Source organism: Pelodiscus sinensis, chromosome 7 (genome assembly GCF_049634645.1).
Source record: "Pelodiscus sinensis isolate JC-2024 chromosome 7, ASM4963464v1, whole genome shotgun sequence".
Lineage (NCBI taxonomy): Eukaryota > Metazoa > Chordata > Testudines > Trionychidae > Pelodiscus > Pelodiscus sinensis.
This window is the reverse complement of record NC_134717.1, coordinates 75,351,044-75,376,433: the sequence shown is the minus strand read 5'-3', so window position 1 is coordinate 75,376,433 and position 25,390 is coordinate 75,351,044. Positions and strand designations below refer to the sequence as shown.

The 25,390-nt window shown below is 43.9% G+C and overlaps 1 protein-coding gene and 1 long non-coding RNA gene across 8 annotated transcripts in view; one reads left to right on the top strand and one right to left on the bottom strand.

Moving 5' to 3' along the window:
• ADAM23 (ADAM metallopeptidase domain 23) overlaps positions 1-25,390 on the bottom strand; it is a 184,872-nt gene that overhangs the window by 20,941 nt on the left and 138,541 nt on the right. For 6 of the 7 annotated variants that reach the window (XM_075934339.1, XM_075934346.1, XM_075934341.1 and 3 more), the window contains exons 21-24: positions 23,047-23,152; positions 16,427-16,546; positions 14,947-15,115; positions 8,643-8,754 (exon numbers count right to left, since the gene is read on the bottom strand). In XM_075934339.1, coding sequence (XP_075790454.1) covers positions 8,643-8,754; positions 14,947-15,115; positions 16,427-16,546; positions 23,047-23,152 — 507 coding nt within the window. Of the gene's footprint in view, positions 1-8,640; positions 8,755-14,946; positions 15,116-16,426; positions 16,547-23,046; positions 23,153-25,390 lie in introns of all 7 variants that reach the window. The other variant, XM_075934342.1, reaches the window with a different exon arrangement.
• LOC142830260 (uncharacterized) lies at positions 18,514-23,100 on the top strand. Its single transcript, XR_012905412.1, has 3 exons — positions 18,514-18,605; positions 19,057-19,135; positions 22,389-23,100. It is a non-coding gene; the product is annotated as an uncharacterized LOC142830260 (long non-coding RNA).

The following is a 25,390-nucleotide window of genomic DNA, read 5'->3' as shown; positions in this document are numbered from 1 at the left end:
TTTTTAATTTGTTCAAACAGAAAAAAATATGCTTGTTACTGTTATTTTTTTCCAGAATAGCTACATATTAAAAGCATTGAAACCAAGGCCAAGGATATACTTGCCATATTTCAGTCCAAAGCAAATGTACACAACTGAGGTATAATGGATCTAGTATAATTTGTTTTAATCTTGATTTCTTAGACTAACCATAACATGTAAATGAAAAATTAGGGGCAGTGAAAGGAGGTTTAATTATTTGGTGCTGGTATTTCTTTCAAAAGAGATGACAGAAATCAAAGTACATGATACTGTCATAACTAGACCTTCTTGGCCTGGAGCTGGCTTACTCCTTGAGGACTCTCATTTTGTGCAATCCTCACAACTCCAACGGTATGTCTAGACTACATGCCTCTGTTGCCGGAGGCATATAAATTAGACTACCCGACACAGTCAATGAGGCTGGGATTTAAATATCCCCAGCTTCATTAAAATAAAAATGGCTGCCGCACTGTGCCATCTCAGCTGATCATTGGCACAGCGTGCAACTCACAATGCGTATTGGTTGACAAGGGAAGCCTTTGTCGACCTTTCCCTTATGCCTCGTGAAATGAGGTTTACAGGAGCAGTCGACAAAGGCTTCCCTTGTCGACCGATCCGTGTCTTGACTCGTGCGCTGTGCCGATGATCAGCTGAGCTGGCACAGCACGGTAGCCATTTTTATTTTAATGAAGCCGGGGATATTTAAATCCCGGCTTCATTGACTATGTCGGTTAGTCTAATTTACATGCATCTGGCAACAGAGGTATGTAGTCTAGACATACCCCAAATGTGTAGTTTTGGAGACCTATGAGTGGAGATGGAGGGAACAATGCACCTCACTCCGTGGTACACTCTTCTCTGAGCCTGGCAGATATTTGGGCAGTTCCAAAGCTCCCATTTGTGTCTGCACCCCGCCCCAGAGAGGAGTATGTGTATGACAAAAACAAGCCATCAGCACATAGGATCTGAGGTGTTGGTCATATCTCCTGCCTCTTGTGGAGCCCACCCACAAACTCATCTCCTTGATGGAAACATTCAAGATAAAATTTGTTAGGTGAATTTTGAGAAGTTTCCTGGCCTGTTTCTCTCCTGAGGATTTTATTGCAGGAGGTCCTTGGTCACTTCAGTTTAATAGGGTTTTTTCTCTCTTTTCCTAAGGTTCCTTAACCTATCAATGACTCCCTCCTTACTACTGTATCTGATTGCCTTATGATCTTAAACATATTTATCTGTAAAGTAGGGAAGGGTTATCACCATTTTACAGAAAGGAAGCTGTGGCACAGAGAGATTAAATAGCATGACTAATACCATGTAGGAAACCTACATGTAGGAGACAGGTGTCAGAGAAGGAAACTGAACTAAGTCTCAGGCGAGTGCCTCACCCCAAGTTTTTGTTGTTTTCCCTATTATCACTGCTTTTTTTCCCCCTTTACCCACCCTATAACTTTTCCAAAACTGGAGATGTTCTGAAAAGTTACAGAGTAGCAAAAGGAAAATAAAATTATTTTGAATTTTTATTTGAAAATGTCTTCAAAGTTAGTGTATTCTATTTGTCCTTTAGCCACTCTATAAATGTTTATAAAATTACAGAGTGGAAAAAGAAGTAGGGCAAAATCAAGAAGTAGAGGGGAGAGGACAGACGAAGCTCCTACATGTCATTCATTCTATTGCAGTCAATGGGGAAAAAAGAAGGGGAAAGGTCAAAAAACAAAAATCATTGTTTTAACTGAAGTGAAAACTAAATTGTAAACCAATCCAAATAAAAAGCTTATTTTGATTTTTTGTTGTTGAGGGATTTCTTTTCCAATAGATAGGTTATTAATGAATACAAGTATTTATATTACTTACACTGTAATGCTTCCTAAAGTGGACAGATTTTTTTGTATGTGGGAAGTATTGATTTTAAAGTTACATACTTTGGACACATAATAGCAGTTATAAGAAGAATCATTCATGATATGTGCTTGTTAGGCAATGATTTTGGATTTAAAGTATTTTCTACTTGCTGATGCTCTCTTCTTATTACACAGAGATTTATTTTTCAGACACAGCAAGGAACTTTCCTCTGAGAGGAGAAAAATTTCCTGTATACTTCCCATAATCTAACAATTAAATTCAATAGTAATAGACTTTTGCTGACTCACTGAACTCACACAGGCATGAGTCTCTGTAAATCTAATGTGTACCTATTTCTCTAGCTTTAATGATTAGAGACTTGAAAGTGAGACTTTATTACTCGTAAAGAAAGTATGTTTTAGATAGTCTTAAACTGTAGTCTATTTCATATGCTTCAACTTATGGTACAAGTACAATACACAGTTAAATGAAGCCAAAGTCAGATACTGCAAATGAATCTGCACAGGAAGATACTCATTTATGTAAAAGCTGACTTCAAGAACATAATCTACTACTGTAAGTAGCTATAAGTTTCATTCACCTCCAAAAACTGCTACTGTCCTGCAATATTCTATTCTTGGTCTGCCATTGCAGGATACAATAGGTTTCTGAGTTTAGACTAGCTCATATCATCATATGAATTAACTTTAAAATAATAAATGACCACTGACTGTTTTAAACCCTTAAAATACAGGAAAGTGGCAAAAGCAACTGAGAAAAAAAACAGAAAGAAAAACAGAAGTGCAACAGGAACAGCATTCAATCATCACAACAGAATAAAGAAATAGCAAGCAATATGTTTGCTATACATACTACCAACCAATCATAATAAGAAAAATGCAGGGATTTATACTGTGAAAAACTGCTAATTATATGAATTTTCACATCTCTGAAAAAAGTGTTAGTAACCTTCACCCAAATTGATCTGTTCTGATGCTTCAGCACTAGAGAACACGGCAGAGAAATTGAAATCAGAAAAAATTAACATTCTTCAATTTTGTAACATTTTTCAGAGTTACTATAATTCTTCCTTCAGCTCAATCCTTGTCAATATCAACCAGTATGAGAATTCTAATTAATCTGTACTTTCCAAAGGCATATTCTCATTTTAAGGGATATTAAGCATTTAACTCCTTTCATCATCATAAGAATATCATCATAAGAGCTTATCTGCCTCAAGAATTAGACCATGGCAAGCTGAAGTGTGATACTGCATTGCTCTAGCTTGCTTAAACTACATTAACAAGCTGCTAATATGTCTCAGTAGGATGCACATGGATCATTAAATTGGTAGGGTAGTACCAGGAAGATTCACACAACCGGTTTGCCATAGTCTAATCCAGCAGTTCTTAACCGCCAGTCTGCGGACTGGTGCCAAGCTGAGAACCACTGGCTACTGGGCTATGGTGGCTCTGGAGGCTGGGGCTAACTACCCAGCACCTCCCCTCCCACCGTGGCTATTGGGAGAGATGTGTCCTGCCCTGCCTCTCAGCCAACCAGAGCTGAGGTCTCCTCCCAGACACAGAAGAGCAGGTGGCTGCACAGTGGGGGTATGTCTAGACTGCATCCCTCTGTCGGCAGAGGGATGCAGATTAGGCAGGTCGACATTGCAAATAAGGCAGGGATTTAAATATCCTGCTCCTAATTTGCATAAAAATGGCCAACACGTTATGTCAACTCAGCACTTTGTTGGCAAAAAGTGGCAGTCTAGAGGGGGATCTGTCGAGAAAGAAAGACTTTTTCGACAGATCCCTTATGGCTCCTGCAAGGAGATTTAGAGGATCAGTCGAAAAAGGCTTTCTTTCTCGACAGATCCCCCTCTAGACTGCCACTTTTTGCCAACAAAGTGCTGAGTTGGCAAAACATGGTGGCCATTTTTATGCAAATTAGGCACAGGATATTTAAATCCCTGCCTCATTTGCAATGTCGACCTGTCTAATCTGCATCCCTCTGCCGACAAAGGGATGTAGTCTAGACATACCCTAGGAGGGCTCCACAGATCTTGACACAGCAGCCTTAGAACGGCCGCAAGCCAGGCAGCAGCACTCAGCTGGTGGCTGGGAGGCAGCACAATGCTAGGTGAGGGGGGCAGGCAGGCACGGGGAGTTCAAGGGAGCAGGGCTAGTGCTGGGGGTGTTGGGCTTACACTGGGGGGCTTTGGGGTGGGACTAGTACTGGGGAGCTCTAAGGGGTGGGGGCTTTAAGAGGCAGGAGGCTGACACTGGGGTGTCTGGGTTGGGGAGCTGGCACCGGGTGGCTCTGGGGGCAGGGCTAGTAGCAAAGGGGTTACACTGAGGTGGGGTGGGTGCTGGAGTGGCATAGAGCATTAGCTTGTGGCGGGCACGGTGGTGGCAGGTTCAAGTTCTGCCTACTCTAGGAGGGGCAGGATAGCCAATACAGGCTGCCCCAGGGACAGAGCTAGCTTCTGTATTTGAAAAGCAGGGCAAGAGACCCCCTGAAGGTAGGGAGGTGGGCAGGGCTCTGGAGTGGCCTAGGAGTTGGGGGCTTGAGTTCCACCCACCCAGGGAGTGACCAGACAGCTAATAAAGGACCCTCTGAAAATAGGGTAGTGGGTTGGGCTATTGAGTGGACTATGGGATCCATCACTTGACTGGAGAGGGCAGGGTGGTGGTTTCAAGTCCTGCCCCGCCCCCTCAAGAGTGGCAGGATAGCCAAAAGGGGCTGCCCCAGAGACGGAGTTGGCTCCTGCACTTGAAAAGCAGGATAAGAGACCTGCTGAAGGTAGGGAGGTGGGCAGGGTTCTGGAGTGGACTTGAGGATACAGCATTGGCCTGGGGAGCATAGGGTTGGGAGCTTAAGCTCCCCACGCCCACCCTGAAAGCAGCCAGACAGCTCACCCAGGGATGAAGCAGCAGAGCTAAGGCAGGCTTACTCCTGCACTATTACTGAAAGCAGCTGGCACATACAACCATGGCTCCATGTGCTGCCCCTCATCTACAGGCCCCGACCCCACAGCCTCTACTGGCCACAGTTCTCTGTTATTGATCAATGGGAGCTGCAGGAGTGGTGTCCACAGGCAAGACAGTATGTGGAGACCCCCTGCTCTGCCTTTCTCAGGGGCTACAGGGGCATGCCAGCCACCTCCTGGAGCACAATCACCACAGGGATAATTACTCCAGACATGACAGGGTAGGCATTTTAGATCTCACTACTCAAAGAATTAAATTGAAGTGTGAGAAATATGAAGGTTATGAAATGCACGGACCAGTCAAACACTAAAACAAACCCACTTTGGGAGCAGTAAAAGTGGTAACAGCCCCCGTGTACGTGCTGGGCTGGGAGAGGAGAGGGAAGGACAGTGTGTGTGTGAGAGTGACAGAGATTTGCACTGCCAAGCTCCCTCCATCCCCTTCTCTCTGTGTGGAGATGGGGTGCAGGAGTGCGGAGAGGAGGGACACGCTGACATCAGCACCCCCCTTCTCCCTCCTACGCCCAGCACAGCAAGCAGGGGGGCAGCTTCAAGGCAGAGGGCAGAAGCAACCTGACAATAGGTGGAGGGGCAACTGAAGTGCCAGCAATTGGTATGTTCCGGGCCACACCAGTCAGGACCACCTCTCAGAGGCTCCAGGATCTACTGGTAGATCCCGATCTACTGGATGGTGCCCAGTGCTTTAGTGTAAACACTATGAAAGCAGTCAATCACCTTGTGCGTGGTGTAAGTCAGGTAGGGCCAGCCCAAGCCATTCATGCGCCCCGGGCACCAGGAGTGCGGCGCCGCCCCCGGGAGTGCGACGCATGCGCGGCCTGGCCACCCAGGAGCACAGCGTCCCCTGCCCCCGGGCGCCCAGTGCATGCGCAGGCCCGTTCCGGGCACGTGGCGTATACGTGGCCCCGCCCCCAGGTGCGCAGAGCCTGTGTGGTGCCGCCCCGGCCTGGCCCGGCGGTCCAGCCCGGCAGCCCTGCACGGCGCCCTCTATAATGGGGCGCCCCGGGCGGTAGCCTGGTCAGCCCGTAGGTTGGGCCGACTCTGAAGTCGGGGTAGGTGGGAAGGTGCTGCTAACATTTTTTTAAGATATTGAAGCTGTAGAAGATTTTTGGACTTTGTTTTTGTAATTCTTGTATTAGTATCAGAGTTAACATCAGAAATCTTTCCTCCACCCAGCCTCCAGGTATCTGAATTGTTAGATGTCAGAATCTGGAGGAAGCAGTACCTCTGACTCCTGGGATTAATGCTAAATTAATTGAACCAAGTGACTTCTTATATTGTAGACAAATTAATATGATACTTGGGAATACTTCTGTATGTTTTGGAAGTAAGTTACATTGAAGGGCAAGAGAGATCACTACATCCCACTCTAAGAGAAAGTTAGCCTCTTAGAACACTGATACATTGCAGTGTAGTTATTTGTAACCAAAACAGTAAAAATGGAAGGTTTGAGATGAATTCCACTGAGGTATCTATCATCAGATTTATAAAGGTTCTTATTTCATGTATTTTCCTCTGCATTGATTTTGTGAGTCTCAGTGCAATAATCCTTGCATGTTTTTTAAACCTGTGGTCATACTAGGTGACATTTGTGACACTGGAGTTAATCTAGTTGTGATGTTCACACAATTGAATCTGTGTTATCTGAATCTTGAGAAAATTGAGTTTCCTTCTTCAGCAATGTTATGGAACTTACATTTTGTGCTAAAGAAATATAGAAAACATTGTAGTTCATGTCTGTTGTTTGTATGCTGACATGTGAGGTATGTAATTTTAGTAATAAAAAGCAAATCTTAATAGGAAGTACTCGAGTACATTAGAGTTGTATATCATTGCAGAAAGCTATTTATTTCCTTACACTTCCTTATACATTTTCCCAATTGGATTTCTCTATTAACAGACCAAAATAAACTGAAGAAAGTAACCAATGTCCAATTCCCTGTCATAAGTCTCTTAGGGATTCAACTTCAATAAAATAATATTGCCACATGTTTTTAAAAACTATCAATTCACCTTATGTTTCACTCTTGTATCAAATTAAACTAAAAAGAAAACTATACATATAAAGTTCATTTTTTTCAACATAGCCACTATATTGTATTATAGTAATTCATTTGTCCATTTCTGCTAGTTCAATGTTACTAAGAGAACTGGCAATATTTATTCACAAAGACTTTTTCCCAAAACGTCTCAGAATTTATATGTTTATTTCTAGAATGGCTTTTCCATTTTGAAAGTAAAAAAAGTTTGAAAAATAGGAAGTTGAACTAGGTGGCAAGATGACTTTCTCTATTTGTCTTCAATAGATTTGTTTATAAATTAAACAAGGGGTTTCTTTTTATTATTTCTTATCTAATGCATCTGCAGGACAAGTATTACAGAAATATTAAATGCCTCAACAGAAGCTGCATTTCAGCCTTTTGCGCAGAAAGGAAGAGTCTCTTTTCTAAGTCCTTGCAGGTGGCTCTTCAGAAAGTCAGGGAGGATCTAGGACGGGGCAGGCAAAATATGGCCCGCAGGCTGCATTCAGCCTGCCAAACCACTGGATCTGGCCAGCCAGACTCCATGCCTGCCCTGCCCTCGAATGCTGCTTAGAGCAGCTCTCCGAACACTGTGAGCCTGTCAGGTATCGGGAGGTGGAGAGACTTTGTACACTGCTGCCATATCTGGCACAACTGACAGCTCCCATTGGCTGGTTTTTGTCCAATGGGAGCTGGCTGTTTGCAAGACAGGCAGACTGCAGAGTACTCCTCCCTCCTCTGGGTTGCTGCATTTAGACTCAGCCACACATAGCTCCCGCAGCTGATGTAAGAGCATGGAAGGTAAGGGCGCCATTTCGGGAGGGTAGGGGGGCAATAGCCGTACGCTCTGGGATGCTGCTTGCTTTTCATTCCATTCCCCAGACGCTAAGGGAGAGAGGGGGAAGTATGTGCATTCCGTGCATGCCTCTCACAACTAATGAGAGTGATGCTTACCAGGTAACCAGTTACCTGTTCACATCCCTAATGGGGAGCCACAATTTCAAGTGCATAACTTTCTATGTGAAAAGTATTTTTGAAGAGTATTTCCCTCACAGTTCTGCTAGGTTTTTCTATTTCTTATACAGCTTTTTAGGCATATATTCAACATGCAAAAAATAGAAGACACTAATAACAGAATAAAAAAATAACAGTTCCTCACATATTTTGTTCCCACTTCCCCCTGGAATATGATGCTTAGGAAGCCAAACTTTCTAAGACCTTTTCGGGTCCAATATGAGTTGAAACCCTTTACACTCACGATAACTATAAAAGAAACTTTTCTACAAGGGAGACTTCATTTTTCCATTCATTGTGTTCTAGCTTTCAGGAATGGTTTGGAACAATCAAGGAACATCAGCAACTAGAAAATCTCTACTAAAGGATGAACAAACTCACCATATGGAAATAAATGTAGAAGTCTAGTAAATATAAGCTTTAAATTATGAAGCTGGCTATTAATGAACAGAATAAAGGGGAAAAATTGAGATGAATAGAAATGTCTGTTTTCATATCTTTCTAGGAATGGAATATGGATTATAATAGTCAAAGTATACACACAATCTTCAAACTAATATGCATCTACCTTCTACGGGCACAGTTTTAATATGGCCATAGAAGGCATGGTTTTAATATGCTCAAGGATTTGATTATGAATGATAGGGTTATGTCTCTCCGTTCCCACATATTAATTCTACTGGTGCTAATACAGAAGAATAATCTAAACATTTACTAAATATTGAAAATGAAATCACACAAACCCTTAGGTCCTTCATCCTTCTTGTTGGGAGATTCCCTGATAGGGTCATCAATACTGCAGTCTGTCCCTGCCCAGGAGAAGTTACAAATGCAAGTGGCTTCATTACTACAGACCTAGAAAAGAAGAACATGAAAATAGCTGGTTGTGAAATACTTTTGATTAAGGTTATTCAGTATATGATAGAAATAAGTTTTAAGATTCACAGAATAAAATTTACTGAATACATATTATAACAAATGTACTTCGAACTCTGCTGCTCAGCAAGTGCACAGAAAAAGGCCTGGGGAAATCTGAATTTCACTTCCTGTTTGGCCAGTGTGCATGCAAACCTCAGAGCAGGCAGCACACCTGACCATGAATGCTCAGGGTCAAAAATGAGCTCCAGCATGGAGCATGCAGGAGACCCTGAACCTCATTGCTGTGTGGGTTGAATAATCTGTTCAGGTAGAACTATGAAGAAGCCAAAGAAACAAAGGACCTCAGGCAGGCCTACCAGAAGACAATGGAGACAAATGGATGGTCAGGGCTGGCACTACAAACATGCTGCTTCTATGAGTAGCTGCAGCATGGGATTATAGGGGAGGAACGTGATCAGTGTCCCAACTCAATCCACAGAGTCCTCCCAAGAGTCTTCAGGCACCAGCCTTGGGTAACAGCAGGGAGGACAGTGTGGACGAGGAAGAGGAGGAGGAGGAGAATGGTGTTAGAATGGGCTTTTGGATGTTTAAAGGGAAGGTTTCTCAGTTTATTGACTAGGTTTATCCTGCAGCAGGTGGATGCCAGAGGGAGAAACTAGCCTGGAGGAAGAAAGTGGGGGAAGATGCTGGCCTTCGGACAGGGTAGGAAACAGCCCAGTGCGGGGAGCTGGAGGGCACCCGGAGAACTCGGCGTATTTCGGGTGGATTCCCTGCTGAGCTAGTGGTGGAACATGCCCACCACTGACAGAGCCCAGGGCTGGGGCCCAGTGGAGAGGGAGGGCCTGGGTTCCCCTACCTCCCCATCCCACTGACCCTCAAAAGGGGTGAGTGCCTTGACAGCATTATAAACTTGGCTGCTGGGCCTTACTGCCCCATGAACTGAGGACCTTATAGACTTGCACGCTGAACCTTACTGCTCCACTGATAGTGGCTCTATATGGGGAGGGGGGAATGATTATAGGGTGAGGCACCCAGATGGGACCTAAGAGGCTCCCCCCCTGGCTGGGTTTCCCACACCGTTGCATGGCCTTACACATGCAAAAGTTTTGTAGCCACTGCTGATTGTCCCATTCTTCCTCATTCTTTCAAACTGAAGGAATCTGCTTATCCTCTAGAGAATAGGCCAGGAATTCACTTTAAAACTGTCTTGGAAAATTTGGGCTTAACCCCACCAAAAATTACATTATACTTTTAATAATTATGAACTCCGAACAAATCAATAAAATGTATCATTATAAGAAATAGAGGATGATGGTTTTAAACTGATGATGGTAAAAATTAAAATTAGAGATGGAGTAAATTACTGAGGAAAGTGACAGAAGGAAGGTGGGCTGGAGAAGTGAAAAGATAGAAAGAATGAAATTTTTATTAAAAAAATTAGCAGGGCAGTTAGTCATGAACAGAGGTACCAAATCAACTGGTACATAATGTATAAAAACTATAGACTACATAGTCTATAGCTAATGTTTAACCAAGCTGTCAGACAGTACAAAGCTCTCCATCAAAAGTAAATAATCCGTGTAATTTCTGTTTATACCTTTATCTCATTCCGCATCCTCTAGGGTTCGCTAAAGAAGCTTATCAAGAAGGATAAAGATAACTTTAATCTTACTTGTAAGAAAGGTCTGTTGAACTGAACATTTGAATTAGCAAAGGCACAATAGAAATGTGGAAAAATCTTCAAAGTTTTCAAGAGAATTCCTGGAGCCCTTTCTTAACTCCCCTATTGCTCCTCCCTCTCTCTCTTTCTCTCCCTGCCCCCTTCACTATGCATCCAATTCTCCTTCCTTCTTTCAGTCTGTCTCCCTTTAAGAATTCTCTTCCCATCTGAATCTTCCGTAATAAGAAAAGCATATATATATCTATACTCCAGTCCTCTTTGGTACATATCTGTAGAAATTATAGCAGTCTATCTTATCTCTTGTTGGTCCTGCTCTCCCTGCCAAAAAGTGGGGAGGGGAAGCATAACTGGCCTGAAAAATGAAGTGTTCGATCATTTATTAAGACACTTGTTAATTTAATCATATGTGCTACGATGGAAATAATGTCAAAACTATGTATAATTTAAACGAGGAGTTCCTAAAATGTGGGCCACTCTACTTTGACAGTTCCAGGAAGTCCCCTGGTAAGACTGCGTACTCCAGTCAATCTCTTAGTAAATCTTTAATTCCAAGTAACTCTAAGTAAAAGCAACATAAATAATGTTTTAAGCTGTATACAGTAAACTTCAGATAATCTGTCACCGTTAGGACCTAGGGGGTGCCGGATTATCAGATATGCCGGAGTACTGGAAGGGGGGCTATGAGGAGTCTGGGGAAGGGTCGACGGGGAACTGCGCAGCGTGGGAGAGGGCGGCGCTGCGGGACCAACCCGGCAGCACCCCAGCTGCTCTGCCCCCGGCTTCCCCAAGTCCGCTGCTGGTCCGTTTCACTGGGTGCCACTACTGCGGTAGTGGCCGGAGTCCCAGGCCCGTTAAATTGCTATTGGAGCACTGAAATGCATACTCTGGGTGGCTCAGAGTTCGGGAGTGGGGAGGGGTGTGTGCTGCAGTCTGGGCAATGCTGAGGTCTGGCTGCTTCTACCCTGCACCTTCCGTGAGCTCAGAGCCACTCCTCACCCCTCATCTTGTCCAGGGGCCCGCAGAGGCTGTCCACTCCCCTGTCTAGCAATGTACAGTCTACTATTGACAAGTGTAAAAAAATGGCAAGCGGTATTTTAATCTGACATGGATCTACTTTGCTTTTGAAAATGAGAAAGTGCACTGGTGGGATGAGAATCACAGACCATCTTCACCAACACAAAATGAGCCACCCAAAAAAACAAAAGAAAGTGATGAGAAGAGAGGATGACAAATTCTTTAAGTTTGGATTATACTTTACTTGATTGGATGAGCGTGATAATAGAGCTGTTATATTTTTATTATTATTTTCTAATGAGTAGAGTTGGGTCTTTTCTCACACAGCACAGAATTTAGATTATACACTAAATAAATTGAAAAGCCAGTATTTAAAGACAACTATTTTGATTTTAAAACAACCTTGTTAACATTATTGTGTTGCTTATTCAGTTTTATACTGTGTAAACTTATACATTGTTTCCCTTGTTTGAATGCCACATTTCACTCAACATTTTTTAAATTGTTTACAAAAACTGGTGGGTTTAAAAGATTTTTGAAGCATTTTTGACTGCATATTGCTAGGAATTTCTATCAGTACAACTGTTTACATTAAAATGAAAAGAGAATATGTACACTGCATTTACAGTTAATGTATGTAATTAAAATTAATGATTTTCCTCAAGAAGTTTTAATGGGTCACAGTTCCTATTGATGCAGCACAGATCAGACTCCAGGAAAGAATCCTGGGAAACCCTGGTTTAAACAATAACGACATCTTTAATTAGGCAGAATAAGACAATCTGCATATGTAGAGGGTCAACATTCATATTTCATTCTGGAGTACAATGTAACATGAGGAGGGCTAAGAGGATTAACTAGCCCAATGTTTTTTCTTAAAAGTATATATTATTAATTGTCCTAGGAAAATGTGATATTAAGCTATGAGAATTAGACGCTTTCTGACCAGCACAGTGCAATAGAGACAATAAATAGAATGAGAAGGCTCACCTATGAAACAAACCTGGGATTATTTATGTGAGAGTCTAGAGTCATTAAGAGGTCCCCTATTAAATGCTATCAAATTAAGCTTAATAAACTGGAATGGGGGATTATGGGTTTGTTAAGAGGAAGTATACTGCATGTAAAAAAGAATTTGTGGAGAATAAAGAAACAAGCTTTACTCAAGGAGAAGGCCAGTAATTTAGGATTCAATTCACAAAGTCAGCCTGTATGAATGAATGCACACCAAGTAAGGATGTGCCATTTTCAGGTATTGTCTACCAGGAGACGTTCCTTGGCTACTGTCTGCAGTGGCAAGCTATCCCTGTCATTACACAGGTGCAATCCCTGATAGAGATAGGTAAAGTTATTTGCACTAATGGTTCTTAATCCACTTTCAATGAGATAGACACCTTACCAAAAGAAGTTAATCAGGCTTCAGATGAAGACACAACCCCCTGCATTTGTTTCCCTGCACACTCAAAGTGAAATGTGACTTCCTGAAGGATGATCTTGCTCAATTTGGTCTACTCTTCTCCAGTTAACTTGCTGGAACACTAAACCATTATATTTCCTCTTGCTGCTGCTTTGCAATCTGCTCCAATATGACTCAAGTTATTTCTAGTAACACAATCCTAAAAACCTAGCTGATGGTAAAGTAGGGCTTTCACAGTCTCTTCAAGTATCCCAGAACACTGGCTATGCCACACTGGTTATAAATTTTACGGCAAGAACCCTGAATTTCTAGAGCATTAAAACTAGATTCTGTGGCAAATCAATTTTTCAGAGGTTTGAAATGTGAGGTGAAACTTTAGAGAAGTTTTTACTGTACTGGAGTTCACCATTGACTTAAATAGGACCACAGGCCAGTGAAAAGTGCTTTCGAAGAGCTTACTTTAAATGTTAACATGGAAAAAAATGGTTACCTGTCTTTCATAACTCTTGTTCTTTTAAATGTGTTGCTCATGTCTGTTCCAATAGGTGTGTGTTCACACTGCTTGCACGATCATAGGAGAATTTTTCCCTTAGTGGTACCTGTCAGGTTGGCTGTGGAGCCTACCTCTTCCGCCCACCCCCCGCTCCCCTCCCCAGTGTGGGAACTTCAAAGCATTGTCAATTCCCTTTGGCTCCTTTATTCCAACAGAGGGTAGGTGGGTAGGATTTGGAAAGGGCATGAGCTACACATTTAAAAGAACAGTTACGAAAGGTACAGAACAGTTTTTTCTTCGAGTGATTGCTCATGTCCATTCCAATAGGTGACTCACCAGCAGTTTCCCTGGAGGAGGTGTCAGAGATAAACTGGCTCCTGATTTCAGGACCACCCTGCTGAAAGCTGCATTGTCTTGTGCCTGCTAGGTGATGGTACACTGAAATGTGAAGATGTGGCTGGACAACCACATAGATGTCTTGGACAGGGACTTGAGTGAGAGATACCATTGAAGAAGCCTATAACCTCATGCAATGAGCTGTTATTACTGGTGCTGGGATCTTCGCTAGGTCATAACAGACCTTAATACAGGATGTGATCCATGATGAAAGATGCTGGGCTGATATGGGGAGGCCTTTTATGCTCTCCAATATTGCAAAAAAGAGTTGTGTTGATTTAATAAATGGTTTCATGTGGTCAATGTAAACTGCTAGGGCACATCTAACATCCACCTAACATCATCTATTGTTGACAGGGGCTTAGGAAAGAATACCAGCAGAAATACGTCCTGTTTCATATTCAATTGGGAAACCACCACAGGCAGAAACACCAAGTGAGGGCGTTATTGTAGTTTGTCTTTGAAAAAGAGGGTGTAAAGTAGTTCTGAAGTGAGAGCCTGGAGCTCAGAGACCCTCCTGGGCAAGAATATGGCCCCAGGAAGGCCACCTATCTGGAGAGAGACAACAAAGGGAAGGTGTCTAGGGGCTCAAACAGCAGACCCATAAACCTAGAGAGGACCAGGTTCAGGTTCCATGTAGAAACTGGGTCCTTGACCTGAGGCTACAACCTGTCCAGATCCTTTAGGAACCTCCCCACCATAGGGTTTTCGAGCCAGTACCACGTACACTGTGTGGGGGAGCCTTGGTGGTGCATACTTACGGTCCCCTGGAGAATGGCATCTGTCGGGGGTGGCCAGATGTCTCACGGGAGAACGGTGCCATGTGAGCAGGCTCCACAGCCAGCCCAAATGGTACTGCTAAGGGAAAAATTCTCCAGCGATCATGCATGCAGTGCACATAAACACCTACCGGATGCACGTGAGCAATCACTCGAAGAACTAAGTGAATTGTTACACAGTTTAGAAATCTTGTTTTTTCAAATGTTATCAGTGCCTCTCACATGCTCACAGAATTGAAATTTGTCAGAAAATCCAGCACGTGTGTGTTCAGGAACTCAGGAGGGCTTATGAAGATCATAGGTATAGTACAGAACACTCTACACTAGGCCCTGTTGATATTGGAAGTGGGAATAGGGCTTAACTGCTGGAACACAGATGTGGACTTACCCCATGATCTGAACAGACTTTTCCATTAGAACCAATAGGGCAGTTGCTTATGTTCAAGGATTGTATGGGTAGGCACTTCCTGTCTAGACACATCATGTGAGGGCCACATGGCGCTCCATCTTCCACGTACCCTAAATCTGTATCATCGTCTAAAAGCACATGAGCACCACTAGGAGAAGAAGTTTTAAAATACTATTAATACCATGGCTAGAGCCTTTTAAAATATTAAAACACAATAGTGGTAAGGATGTTAAAAGCTCTTTAATTCATTCATTCCTCAGAACACTATAGGGAAGGTAATGGCATGCACAAATTCACACTGAAACTTTTCTATTAATTGCAAACCTCTCACATTAGCACTGACATGAAGTAGCTGTAATATGGAGAAAAATTCTAGGTATTGACATGCAATCTTAATTTGTTCTTCGTTTCCATTTCTATAATGACAGTATTTTTTTAATATCCTACAGGGATATTTCCAGAAAACTCTACTAGTTCATGTGTATATTTATGTGCATTTTATGAGAAATGTTTTATGCCTTCAACCAGGGATGGGCAAAAGGGCCTCTGTAGGCAGAATCTGGCCCACCAAGTGGGTGGATCCAGCCGTGGAGGCCCTGTTGCTTCCCTGCCCCCAGGACAATTAGGGCCTGGGAGTGGGGGAGCGTTCAAAGCCTCCTGCCAGGAGCACACGGCGCTTTGAAGCACCACGCACTGCTCATAGGGCAGGGGGAGAGCAGAGGAGGCTTTGTGCACTCCCCTGCCCCCAGGCCCTCCCATGCCAGGGGCATGGGCAACTAGAGGGAACGTGGGGAGGGGGGGGGCAATGGCACTCCCTCACCCCCAGACCAATCATTGTCTGGGGGTGGGGAACCTGGAAGCATCTTGGTACCACCCCTTCCGCTTGATGTCCCGCCCCTTCCTGAGTGGCCCGGAGCCACTTCAAACATTTCCGAAGTGGCCCACAGCAAAACATTATTGCCCACCCCATCTTAAACTCTAATCTCAAATGCACTGTCAGCTTAATTACATCTCTCAAGATTGTGGATTCTTTACACCCCTGAAAGACAGAGCTATGCTGATGTAACTTTTCACTGTAGACCAGTCCTCAGCCATAAACTTCTCCAAAGTTATTCCTTGAGCATATTCTTTAGAAAAGCTTCCAATACTGATTTAAAAATTGTCCGTGATAGAGGACTGACCATGGCCCTTGGTGAATTGGTTTGCCCTCATTGTCAAAATTTGACACCTTATTTGCAGTTTGAATTTATATAGTTTCAGTTTCCAGACACTAGATCATGTTATACCTTTCTCTACTAGCGAGAAGAACCAAACTCTGCGGAATTCCATGAGAAACATGCCCATTTGATGATGCTTCATTAACAATTACATTTTCAGACTTATGAGTTGGCCAGCTTTTAATCCATCCAGTTTGGTTATGGATAGAAAAACTATTTGTGTATGCTCTATAGTTTTTTACCTACAGTCCACCACACGTCCCTGGTGGTAAAAAGAGGTTGGGGTAATTTCTCCCTGAAGATGACCAATTCGTGGAACTCTAGTAAGATTAGCGCAGAGTAAAAAGCCACAGAACACATCACTGCAAAAGAAAAATAAAGAAAGGAACAAAGACAAAGTTATCAAATAAATACTCTTGTTATGACGAAGATACAAAATTCTGTGTCAAAAGCAATCAATGCATGAAACCAATATTACTGCAATAAATAACTTCAGGTCAGTTTCTGCCACTGCTGATCACAAAGTATTAATGTACTCAGGGAGAGGTATCACTATCATTGGTGGTACTACTCCAAGTAAGGTACTACTTGACATGAATAAAGATGGTAGAAGTTAGTCATAACCAACATACGGTGTTAATTGCAAAAGCAGAAACAAAAAGTCTACCACTTGATTAATTATGTATAGCATCATTTCCACATATTCGTCTGAACAAAACATCTATTTCCACAATAGTACTTGAATATCATATTAAAAGGTGCATACAAGTAGACAAACCATAAATAGTTTTGCTATGCCATACTACATTACATTGTGCTTTTTTTGGTTAGCAGTTTGCTTATTTTATTCCCTGGGTCATCACAAAACAATCATAAATATTATAAGAATCGATAATGTTCAGGGTGCACAACTGAATTCTTGGGGGAAAAAGATTGGTTTATCTCTGCTGCTTTATAACAAATAAATAACAATAGCCTACTAAGCTTCAAGCTGGCTTCCCTTGAATGGACTGCCCGCATTTTGCATCAAAGTAGCACACAACTTGATGAATACTACAAAAACAGTGTAAACATCTGTGTGCATTCCAAATGGTTGTTCAGTCTGACCACATTTGTGCTCCTTTTTATTAGCTATTTTCAAACAGCCAGGGAAATGGTTTTAGAATTTTTTTAAAATTTGAGTATTTGGGGGGGAATGGCTGTTTTTCACACATTAACAAGAGTATTCGCCATTCATGAACCTACTTTCAAAGTTTCAGTCACCCAGTCAGGGAGCAATACATGTCAAGTGACACATAGCAAATAGTTGTAGTGAACAAGTTCAGACCATGCATAGGTTGAAATGTGTTCACTTAATCAGTTCAATTACAAATAGTAAATAAATTAATAAACATCTAAGTCTACACCAGAATGATTCCTGAAGTGGAAAAATTCACTAAATCAAATAAGTCTTCTAACCTAGTTATATGCTTTCTCAACTAGCTTCCTTTTTGGAAATTCAACACATGCCCAAAACAACAGGGAGAGCTAAAGAAGAGGAGCTTACATTGGCAGGATTAGCAGAGCCAGAGGAAATGTTCAGTACTAAATTAACTGCCTCCATCCCATGAGCACTGTGGATACTTATCTCATATGGCACCAGCTACGGGACATCTTTGGATGCACATTGGTAGGATGAGACTTTGTCTTCCACAGATCAGTGCTCACTGTTATCCATGACTACGAGTGTTTTCCAAATATGTAGTCGTATCATATGCAAGGAAATCCAGCATGATGGAACTCAGTGAGAGCAGACTATTACCAAGTTGTCACCTCCCCTACCCATGGTGGAATTACCCTGAGATCGCAGGATCTAGCTCAGATTTCTTGGCCATGCCTAGAGGCAGAGCCAGTATGCATATCTTTGGCTACTAACAGGGGCGGATATGGGGCAGGGCGAGCAGGGCGGCCGCCCCGGGCCCCGCGCTTCAAAAAACCCCACGCATGCACCGTGGCAAAGGGGGGGCCCCGCAAAACGGTCATCTGCCCCTGGCTACTAACATCTCTGCTTGACTTTGTGTGCATGTATATTACAGATATGTGACTATGTGCTATGATACAAGGGAGTTACTTACCTCATGCGGTAACGAGTGTTCTTCGAGATGTGTGTCCCCGTGGGTGCTCCACTGAAGGGTAGGTGAAGGGTTGCACTGTAGGTGAAGGGTTGCCCTGAGCTTTGTATAGCAGTTTCCCCTGTTGAGCCACACATGCCCAGGAGGCGTGTCGAGCCCTTCCCGCCTCCTGAGGAGTGTGACTCAACCCCCTCCCTTTCAGTTCCTCGTCTCCGCCTGAGAATTTTGACTCCGAGCAGAGAGGAGGTAGGGAGGGTCGTGGAGCATCCACGGGGACACACATCTCGAAGAACACTCGTTACTGCACGAGGTGAGTAACTCCCTTTTCTTCTTCGAGTAGTGTCCCCGTGGGTGCTCCACGGTAGGTGACTACAAAGCAGTATTCAATGTAAGGCTGGAGGGAGCCGGAGTCATTGTTTAGCAGTGGTAGAGAGTACTGCTGTGGCAACTGCTGAATCACTCTTGAGTTGTGGAAGGATAGCGTAGTGTTTAGCAAAAGTATGGTCTGAAGACCATGTTGCTGCCCGGTAAATGTCTCTTAAGGGGACATTGCCCAGAAAGGCTGCAGAAGCAGCCATGGCTCGAGCAGAATGCACTCGTGGTGGGCGTTGTAGCGGTCTATTGCCCAGAGAGTGGCATTTGATTATACACGTCGATATCCACTTTGAGATTCGTTGCGATGATATTGGTGTCCCTTTGGATCGTTCAGCAATGGAGATAAAAAGTCTTTCAGATTTACGAAATGGTTTTGTTCTTTCTAGGAAGAAGGCCAGGGCCCTCCGGATGTCCAGAGTGTGCAGGCTGGCGTCTGTCTGCGAAGAATGTGGTTTTGGGAAAAAGGTAGGTAATATGATCGGTTCGTTGAGATGGAATTCTGTACAGACCTTTGGCAAAAACGTGGGGTGGGGTCTCAGTATGACCCTATCCTTTGTGAAAACTGTGTAAGGAGGTTCTGACATTAATGCTCCGAGTTCGCTCACCCTCCTGATGGAGGTGATGGCTAAGAGGAAACAGACTTTCATAAAAAGGAAGGGAAGTGGTACTGTTGCCAGTGACTCAAAGGGAGGTCTGGTGAGGCAGTTCAAAACAAGATTTAGGTCTCACAAAGGGGGTGGGGCCTTATGTGGTGGGTACACATTCTGGAGTCCCTTGAGAAATCTCTTCGTAATAGGATGGTTAAAAATGGAGACGCCGTCTACTGAGGTATGAAATGCTGCTATTGCAGAGAGGTGTACTCTTAGAGAGGAGATTGACAGTCCTGATGCTTTAAGGTCCAGAATGTAGTCTAGCATGGTATTTAGTGGTGAGGCATGGGGCTCAACTTTGGCTTGCTGACACCAGTGACAGAAACGTGTCCATTTCTGTTGGTAAGTTTTCCGAGTAGACTGTCTCCTGCTATGCAGGAGGACGTCTTTTACTCGCTGGGAGCAGCGCTCTTCTACCTCCGAGAACCAGAGAGAAGCCATGCGTGAAGATGCAGGGTATTGAGTTGTGGATGCAGTATCCTGCCGTCGTCCTGAGATAGTAGGTCTATCCGGTATGGTAGTGGGTGGGGAGGCTGGACCGCTAGCCTGGGAAGGTATTGGTACCAGGTTTGGTGAGACCATGATGGCGCAATCAGGGTGACTAGGGCTTTGTCTCTCAGGATCTTGCGCAGAACTCTTGGGATGAGCGGTATGGGAGGAAAGGCGTAGTGTAGGGGGGCTGTCCATTTGATTAGGAAGGCATCCCCCAGAGAGTGTTTGCCAAGTCCTGCACGTGAGCAGAATTGGGGACATTTGGTGTTCTGGGTAGAAGCAAAGAGGTGTATCAATGGCCATCCTCACTGGTGGAAAATTGAGTTCGCCACCTCCGTATGTAACTCCCATTCGTGGTCTGCGGTGAAGTTTCGGCTGAGGGAGTCCGCTTTGGTATTGTTCACTCCGGGCAGGTAGGATGCTATAAGGGTGACTTGGTTGCGGATGCACGCGTTCCACAGGCGACTGGAGCCAAGAAGCTCTATGCATCACTACCGCTGTAGCTGTAACTTGGGCTGCAGTTATCAGCTACATCCATTGCCATTTGGAGAGTGGCGCGGGCGATCGTATGGCCCTCATGAACTATTGATTTTAAGATGGGTTTTTTGGAGTCGGGGAGATGTGCCATTAGTTCTCCCAGTTTTGAGTAGTTGTCAAAGTTGTGATTTGCTAAGAGAGCAGAGTAATTTGATATTCTGAGTTGTAGGGTTGAAGAGGAGTATACTTTCTTGCCAAAGGAGTCCAACTTTTTGTGGTCCTTGTCTGCATTGCCCGTCCTATACTGTGGAAACTTCGCTCATTGTTGTGCTGAGTCCACGACTAGTGAGTTAGGTTGTGGGTGAGTGAAGAGAAAGTCGTTGTCTTTTGAGGGGACAAAGCACTTTCTGTCAATTTTCCTGTTAGTTGGTTGGATGGATGCAGGCGTCTTCCACAGATCTTCTGAGGTCTCCATGATTGCCTCGTCTATGGGTAGGGCAATCTTGCTCTGTAGTGTCGGATGTAGATTCTTTAACAATTGGTATTGTTTCTTCTGCACCTCTTGCAGGGAGACATTCTGGCTTGTCGCTATTCTCTTGAATAGTTCTTGGAACTGTTTTAGATCGTCAGTCGTTCCAGTGTCTGATGGTACTTCGGTGTCCTCAAGGGCATCAGAGTGCGTGACGTTTACTGACTGAGTATCTGAGTCATTGTCTGAGATTTGTCCCACCTCGTCCTCCGAAAAACTTGCTGGAGGTAGGGGTTGTGGCCGAGGCAAACTTCTCCGGGATGCAGTGGAACGAGGTGGGGAGCGGTGTCCATATGGATCCCAGTGTTCCCATGGTCCCCATTGCGGTGGATAAGGCCAGTATGGGTGCCATAGGCCATGCTGTGGCGGAGCCCTATAATGGTGGGAGCGAGCCTTCCCAGGTGACGGATGTCGCGAGGAATAGACTGTGTGGTGGTCATCATCAGGAAGGGGAGCGTCGTGAAGAGACAACGGTGATATCGACCTGGGAGGGGATCACCTTGATGGAGACCCCTCAGGAGAGTAAGAAGCAGAGGGCAGGCACAGATAGTGATGCCTGCTGTATGGAGCAGTCTCTTGTTGGGGCTGATCCCTAGGAGCCCCATCTGGCTGCTTGTCTGGCTGTGGGAGGACCAGCGGAGCATCTCTTGGTGTCAGTGGCTTTGGAGGCTGCCCATCCTTTTGCTGCGGTGCCGTGACTTTAAGAGGCACCGCAGCTTTAAGCCGTGGTGTAGCTTTCGGCGCTGCAGAGGCTTGAAGCAGCGCTGGGGCTGGAAGCGGCACCGCGGTTTGAAGAGGCGCCGGCTTTTCATGCCGTGCCGGCTGCTTGGAGCGCTCCCGGGGCGCCGCAGACGCTTGAAGCGGTGCCGGGGCTGGAAGCCTCTTCCTCTCCCAAACACAGAGGAGAGGCACACCAGGCTATGAAGTCCCCTGCCACTAAGGCTTCGGGGCGATCCTCCCTCTCCGCGCCAGGATCGGCACTGGCTTTTCATGCCGTGCCGGCTGCTTAGAGCGCTCCCGGGGCCGCTCAGCTGTTGAGCGCCCCGATCCCGGCGCGGAGTGGGAGGATCGCCCCGAAGCCTTAGTGGCAGGGGACTTCATAGCCTGGTGTGCCTCTCCTCTGTGTTTGGGAGAGGAAGAGGCTGGAAGAGAGCGGGATGGAGAGGGTCTCGCTCTCGGGGCATTTCTGGAAGGCGGCGGAGGCTCTTGCCGTGGTGCAGATTGTTCTCCCGCAGGCTGTAGAGCTTTTTCAAATAAAATCATCCCGAGGCAGAGCTCACGGTCTTTTCTGGCTCTCGCCGTCAGGGAATTGCAGTGGGTACAGTTGTGGGGAGAGTGGGTCTCCCCCAAACACCGTATGCAGTCCAAGTGGCCATCTGAAGCTGGCATTGGGTCCCGGCATTGACCGCACTTTTTAAAACCTGAGGAGCCGGACATTGCGGGCTCTCTCCCTCTTGAAATTATTATATTTATCGTCTATATTGTTATAGTTTATGTGGTTTTGCTGCTGCTTCTTCTTTTTTTTTTTTTTTTTTTTTTTAAAGTCTTTATGTGTTTCTTGTTTTGACAGACGGGAGAAAGCCGGTTCACTGGAGTCCCGGTCTGAGGTAAGTTCAAGCCCCCTGAGGGGGGGATTTAATTAAGTCTATTTTTCCTATTTCTAGTTGTTGTTTTTTTAATAAAGAAACAAGGAAAGAGTAACTAGGATAAAACAGGGGAAGCTAACTATGCCTAAATAACTAAGGGGAAAGTAGTCAGACAGTCTGACAGGGAGCTCCTGGCTGCTCCGTCTGCTGACGAGGGCGGTTAAAGAGGAACTGAAAGGGAGGGGGTTGAGTCACACTCCTCAGGAGGCGGGAAGGGCTCGAGACGCTTCCTGGGCATGCGTGGCTCAACAGGGGAAACTGCTATACAAAGCTCCGATCTGCAGCTCAGGGCAACCCTTCACCTACAGTGGAGCACCCACGGGGACACTACTCGAAGAAGAACCTCTAACTTTTCCAAGCCTAAATTGCCCAAATTGCCAGTACTTCTGCATAAAAATCTGGATGCAAGAAACTCCAAAAATGAGCCACATGAGGACTGTGCAAACCAATCTATTAAATATCCTGGAGTTCTGAACTTTTGTAAGAAAAAACTGGAGGATTTAAAACCATGCAAAACAATCTGCTGAAAAAAATTGAAAAATATTTAGCAATTTCACCCAGTTTCTACAAACCTAAACTTACTGTTTACTACACTGAATCCATCGGTCTCCATCCTTTCCACAGTTTCCCTTTTTTGTGCCTTCTGTATTAAGCTTCTCATAACAGAATTTGTCAGACCCTGTAGCCTCTGTTGATGAAAAAAGGAAAAGAAAATGCACTTTACATTGACAGTAGCAAATATTTGTGGCATAAAATTAATGACAGTACTTTACAAAAAAATGTAAATGCAAAACTTTGAAATTTCATCCTGTGTTTTCAATTTATGGAGTAGGGTTTCTTTACATGAGAGGGGGGAAAGAGAAGGAAGAAAAGACAGAATTCTATCAGGCAACTGAAAAGAGAAAGTATTTCCCACCTTATTCTCACATTACAATATCTGCACTGAATATCAGTTGGGAGACTCCCTTGTTGTGACCTGTCTACACAAGCTCTACCTATGTGTGTATGTCCTTCACTTGAATATTCTGGTGGTTGAATTCTTCTCACAATTACATCAGTTCTATAGTGGCACAATTAACTTTCTTCACTACTGTTATTCCTGATTTATACTGGTGTGTAAGTAGAATTATATTTTCTCTGTTAGCACAAGATATTTGCCTTTTGATATATCTAGGGAAAGAATTTAAGGGGCCTGATTCTCCTCTCACTTATACCAGTGTAAATCAGGAGTACAGAAATTAAACAGTTACAAAACAAACATAAGTGAGAACAGCATAAGATCCCATTGGTGTTTTCTGAGACTAACTCAAGGTTTTTCAGTGCAAGCAGAGAAGTCCTCAATTTCCTAATAAAGTAGGTTTGGACAGAGAAGCCACTTTCAATCTAAAACATTTTTAATCTTTCTTTTGTTTAGTCTTTTTGGGTTCCTTCACATTAAAATACTGCACTAAGAATAAATCTTTTTCAGATTCTCTCCTACCTAAAAAGGCAGGAGCTGTAAGCTGGATGTGGGTAAGGATGAGCAAACAATAATGGGAAATTGTTGAAACAGCTGAAAGTAGAGAGAGAACAAAGGCAGAGTCTGAAAAGATATTTTCAGAATGTGATCTGTGATGTTACTTTTCTGTGCTTGTGGATGGACCAGTAAACATCCTTTCACACTCATGGAGTTACTATAATATTACTTCCCTTTAAACTTTCTTCCATTTAAAAAAATAGTGTCTCCATTATTTAGCATAAAACAAAAAGTAACAACTAAATAAAATTGATTAGTTACAGCAAGGGCACATATACAGAAAAGAATCTAAATAATTTCAACTAAAATATTATAACAAAGGTTCAAGATAACAAGAGATTGGATGCCGTAAAACGTAATACTTTTAACCATACAATTAGAGAAAAAGGTGCGCTGTACTGTCATTGAATTAAGAGGTAGATACTAGGAGTTCACTAAAACTACTGTCCACATCCTTCTCTGTATTAAAGGCAGTATATCTTGTGTTGCTTATCAGACAGCAAAAGGTAGAAATCTCCTAACACCATAATGGGTAAGGACATTCATTTTTCTCTCTCAGGCCATTCATACCCCACAATCACATAAGTTGGGATGAATCTGATACACCAACATCACAATGATATGAGTGCAAGAGACTGACACATACTGGTAGTTCAGGTCTGTTGTCTTACGCTCAAAATTATTATCTAGTTGTGCATGACTTCCCTGAAGACGAGGGAGTCAGTAGTTATCTGTGTGATTTATTTTTTAAAAATCATACATTTATGTTCAGATATGAAGAAATATTTTGAAAGCAAAAAATATTTAAAATCATAGAATCCTAGGAGTGGGAGAGACCTCAGGAGGTCATCAAGTCCAGCCCTGTGCCCAAGGCAGGACCAATCCCAACTAAATCAACCCAGCCAGGGCGTTGTCAAGACGAGACTTAAAAACCTCTAGGGATGGAGATTCCACCACCTCCCTAGGTTACCCATTCTAGTACTTTACCACCCTCCTAGTGAAGTAATTTTTCCTAATATCCAACCTAGACTTCCCCCACTGTAACTTGAGACCATTGCTCCTTGTTCTGCCATCCGTCACTACTGTGAACAGCCTTTCTCCATCCTCTTTGGAATCTCTCTTCAGGAAGTTGAATGCTGCTATCAAATCCTCCCCGCCCCCGCTCTTCTCTTCTGCAGACTAAAGAAGCCCAAATCCCTCAGCCTCTCCTGATAGATCAAGTGCTCAGGCCCCCTAATCATTCTGGTTGCCCTCCACTGGACCCTCTCCAATGTGTCCACATATTTTCTATGGTGAGAGGCCCAGAACTGGATACAATACTCCAGATGTGGCCTCACCAGAGCTGAATAAAGGGGAATAATCACTTATTTGGATCTGCTGGCAATGCTCCACCTAATGCAACCTAATATG